General features: G+C 54.7%; 1 protein-coding gene across 1 annotated transcript in view; it reads left to right on the top strand.

Annotated features, from left to right (window-relative positions):
* BUD13 (BUD13 homolog) overlaps positions 1–3,831 on the top strand; it is a 6,040-nt gene extending 2,209 nt beyond the window's left edge. The window contains exons 6-12 of the mRNA XM_042034174.1: positions 37–194; positions 487–581; positions 760–868; positions 1,300–1,438; positions 1,715–1,896; positions 2,242–2,323; positions 2,634–3,831. Of these exons, the coding sequence (XP_041890108.1) occupies positions 37–194; positions 487–581; positions 760–868; positions 1,300–1,438; positions 1,715–1,896; positions 2,242–2,323; positions 2,634–2,727 (859 nt within the window). The 3' untranslated portion in view covers positions 2,728–3,831. The remainder of the gene's footprint in view (positions 1–36; positions 195–486; positions 582–759; positions 869–1,299; positions 1,439–1,714; positions 1,897–2,241; positions 2,324–2,633) is intronic.
* The last annotated feature ends 686 nt before the right edge of the window (positions 3,832–4,517 follow it).

The raw sequence follows: 4,517 nt of genomic DNA, 5'->3' as shown, positions 1-4,517 counted from the left end.
CAGGAGACAGCGTCGTGACACCCCAGATCCATCACTTCCCAGGAGACGGCGTCACGACACCCCTGACCTGTCCCCTCCCAGGAGACGGCGTCATGACACCCCTGACCTGTCCCCTCCCCGGCAGCAGCATCAGGATTTGTCACCTCGGAGAGAGAAGCTGGGGTCCCCGAGTGGGAAAAAGAGCCGAAGGAAAGGTGAGTGTCCCACGCTGTGTCCCCTGTGCCTGGGGCATTCTCCTGATTCTGTGCCACACTGCCACAGGTGAGTGCTGTGGGCTGGTGCTCCGTTGGCACAGCTGGCAGTGGCAGGTGCCCGTCCCTGTAGGCACAGCTGGATCTTGTCATTCTGGCTGTTCACAGCTGGGCAGGAGTTAACCCAAGCTGGAATGCCTCTGCTGCAGCCTGGGCCGTGTCCACAGCGATTCCCTGAGCGTGGTTGTCTCAGAGGGAATCAGCAAATCCTCACTCTCTGATTTATCTCCTCCAGGACGGACTTCGCCTGCCGGAAGGGATCAGCACAGGTCACGGAGTCCCCCGGAGCACTCCCCACATCGCCAGGACACCAAGGGCTCTCCCAAGAAGGTAAAGGTTGCCTCTTTCTCTTCCAGCTGTGGAAGTCCAATGACTGACAAATTGGGGAAGTTTTCATACAAGTGGCTCTAACAGGGCCGTCCCTGTGGTTTGGGTCACCCCTCGTTCTGCCTTCCCTGGCTGCCCCGCTCTCAGCCAGCTGCAAACGTGGGATCTGTGTGCTTTGCAGGCTAACACGATGTCATCCGGGGCCAAAGCTGGGCTGGTGTCAGCCGACGTGCTGCGGAGGGAGAAGCAGGAGCTCCAGAAGCACGAGAGGAGCACCAAGCACCTGGAAGGTGGGAGTGTGGGAACACAGCCTGAGCCCCAGCCCGAGCCCCAGCTCCCCTTCTCCTCCTCTGCTCTGCCAGGCCCTGGCGCTGGGATGCTGGTGGGGAGCATCCCTGTGGAGCTGCAGCTGGACGTGCTGCTGGCAGCCTTGGCTGGGGTCACTGTTCCACATGGGGATTTCAGAGCAACGCCAGGGAAATCACAGGGAGTGTGAAATGCTTTTCCTCTGTGAGTCTGAAGGAGCTGCTAGATAATCAGAGCTCAGGATCTGTGTAGGGCAGCAGGGAAAAGCACGAGCTGAGATCCTGCCTGGCTTTGGGTGACAGGCTCTTTGAGAGACTAGGACAAGCAAAAGGAAAGTCACAGTTAGAGTCATTGAATTGTTTGGAGGTGATAAAATGTTCCAAAATGTGTGACTCAAGACATCTGTCCCCCGCAGAGGAATCCCGGAACGCTCAGACCGTGTTCCGAGACAAGTCCGGCCGCAAGAGGAACCTGGCCCAGGAGCAGCTGGAGCAGAGGCTGAAGGCTGAGGCAGAGTCCAAGAGAGAAGAGCAGTATGCCAAGTGGGGAAAAGGGTGAGTAAGGGGCCCTTAAGCACAGTCCCTGGGCCTCCCATCTCCTGGTTTTAGCTTGGATCTGCTGCCAGACTGGTGGTGTTGCATTTCCCTTCATTCTGAGGTTGAGCCTGGGACCAGCGTGTGTTCCACGTGTCTCAGAACCCCCTCCTTTGCTGGAGGTGCATTGGGAATGCTGCACAGGCAGTGGGAGTTCAGGGGTGTGACCCATCCTGCAAATTGAACAAGTGCCAGGGAATGATGGCTTGGGTTTGGGTGACACTGGGTGTCTTCCAGGCTGGCACAGGAGAGGCAGCAGCAGCAGAATGTGGAGGATGCAATCAAGGAGATGCAGAAGCCCTTGGCCCGTTACATTGATGATCAGGACCTGGATCGAATGCTGAGGGAACAGGAGAGGGAAGGAGACCCCATGGCTGCTCTCATCAAGAAGAGGAAGGCCAAGGAGAACAAGGAAAAAGGTTTGGCTCTGGAATGACACCTGTGTGTGATTTAAGGCCTCAGCAGTGCAGAAATGCAGCTGCTGTTCAGTACATCGCCAAAGGCTGCTGTGTCCTGGGGGTTTCCTGGAGTCTCTGGAGTTACTGGCTTGTTACCAGTAACAGTTACCATTAGGTGTTAGCTGGGACGGTGGGGCCTGGTGACTGAAAACTCAGCAGTGTGTCCAAGTGAGCCTTTGGCAGCTGTAGCTGGCTGTCAGGAGCCTGGACTCTCTGCCTGTACCTAGCTGCAGATACCTCCTGGGTGGGCAAGGATGTGACCACCTGGCTGTGCTGAAAACGGCTGTTCTGCTCTTTCTGTTCCAGAAAAACCCAGGTACAAGGGACCAGCACCTCCACTCAACAGGTTTAACATCTGGCCTGGGCACCGCTGGGACGGCGTGGACAGGTACTTGTTCCTGGTGGAATAACAGCAAAAACAAAGGGGTTTTGCTTCGGGGAGCTCACAGTGTAAAGGTTCCCAGTTATGGGATGAGTGAGGTTGTGTTGGCAGTTGGGTTAAGTTACAAATGGGTGATGGGACCGAAGGGACAAGGGGATGTGAGGGACTTGGGAGGCATCAGCTGTTGGTAACCACAGATCAAGATGGAAACTGAGCCAGAGTAAATTAGTGGAAAACTTGCAGCGTCTCTAGGAGGTTTTGTGGCTTCAGAAGAGCTCCTGCCCAGCAGCTCCTGTCACTGGGTGTCCCTTTGCAGGTCCAACGGGTTCGAGCAGCAGCGCTTCGCCCGCATTGCCAACAAGAAGGCGGTGCAGGAGCTCGCCTACAAGTGGAGCGTCGAGGACATGTAGGTGAGAGCTCCTGGAGTGACCCACAGACACCACCCGCGGCCAGAGCCGTGAGGAATGGCCTGCTCTCTCTGGAACAAGCCCTCTCCTCGGCATTCAGCGTCCCCCTGGACCGTTTTCCGAGAGGCAAGGCTGGATCTTCCTGTCAGCCAGAGCCTCCAGCTGTCTGGGGAGGCCACTGGTTTCTCGTTTGTTTTCTAACAAACTTTTGTTCTATGCCAAATGCTGTGACCTCTGAGGGCAGTTCCGAGTCTTCAGGTGTCCTAAATCTCAGGTGAAAATCTGCTGAATGCTTGGGCTTGGGCGAATTAGCCTCATGCAGTGGGTCAGTCTGCTCCAGAGCTCAGGTTAAGTTTAACTTTGAACTTCTGTTAAGTTTATGTAGTTACTGTGCCCTGTAGATCCCAGAGTCACCAACGTGCAGGGAAGTTCAAACTCAGCTTCTCCTGACCCTGTTCAAACAGGAAACTGAGCAGGGAATGCTCTGGCACTGGAAGAGCGACCTGCAGTGCTGCATTGGGCACCAAGATCTTCAGGAGCCTCAGCAATTCTTCAGGGGTCCGTTTCTAGTGGAAGTAAATGAGTGGAGAATTAGGACTTAAGACCTGGAATTGCTTCCCTCATAGTTTGGAGCTGCTGGTCCCACCAGACCCCTCTGGATTTGGTGCTGATCTCGGCACTTCCCCCACGCTGCTGCCTGGGGCTCACTCCAGTGGGAAGTGTAACAACCCTTCTCCTGTGATCAGATTTGTCAGTCTCAGAGCTGGGGGCTGGGCAGAGCTTCCCTTAATCCCTGTGTGCCAGAAAGCACTTGTGGAAATAAATACAGTTGTTCTTGTTGAGGTCCCAGGGAGCAGGGATGAAATTCAGGCAGCAGTTTCCATGGAGATGCCTTGGCTGCAGCAGTGGGCAGGGGCAGGGCAGGATCGCTCTTTTCAGGGATTTTCCAGTTCTGGGGGTGCTGTGGGTGGGGGGGATAGCAGCAAAGTCTTCTCTGGAGTGCCAGACTCTTGGGACTTCCCCTGTTTTTTATCCCTGTGCAACATTTCCAGCAGCCCTGGAATCGGTGTGTTCACCTGTAAATAACACCTTTCTTTTTTTACTTGATTCTGCGTGGTGGTGGTGGTTTTTCCAAGGCGGGTAATCCATTCCCAGCCCTGTTGCACCTGCTGGGCAGAGAGGTGGTTTGGGAGTGGGGGGTGGTGGTGTGAGGTGGCAGCGCATTTCCAGCCTGCTCTCAGCCAGGTGCTCCCAGTTGTGCTTCCCCCTTCTGTCACCAAGGCCCTGTTTCATTTCCCCCTGTAACCTGAGGCAGCTGCGGCCTCGACAAGTGCAGTTCCACTTGACACACTCGTTTTTGCTCTCACTTAATCTGAGTGCTGCTGGAGATGTAAAGAACCTGCTGTGGAATGATTGGATTCGCTCTCCTGAGCAGAGTTGGATGCCGGTACCTTCCTCACCTGCTTGGTGACAGTGGCTGCTCTTGCAGAGCCACAGATGCCAGCAGCTGGCTCGTGTCACAGTCGGGACTGTAAGCTGCTCTTAAGGAGGCAAAGCACTTTCAATGCTGGTACTAAACAAAATGCTGTGCCTAGGGCCTGAAAATGGCATCAGGTTCTGCTCTTGCAGCTGATTTTGAAGGCTGGGGTTTTAAAATTTTAGAGGTACTACCCTGGAGACCTCCTCATTCATCACAAAGCTGGATTTATACATCTGTTATTTGTTCATTACTAGATATTTTATTTTTAAGAGATACCCGTGAGGGTGAGGAGGGGCTCAGGTGATGAACACCT

Source organism: Corvus kubaryi, unplaced genomic scaffold (assembly GCF_017639235.1).
Source record: "Corvus kubaryi isolate FWS band 111438036 unplaced genomic scaffold, C.kubaryi_AGA036_p1.0 37367, whole genome shotgun sequence".
Lineage (NCBI taxonomy): Eukaryota > Metazoa > Chordata > Aves > Passeriformes > Corvidae > Corvus > Corvus kubaryi.
Note: the sequence above shows the minus strand (reverse complement) of the source record. Positions and strands in the feature narration are given on the sequence as shown.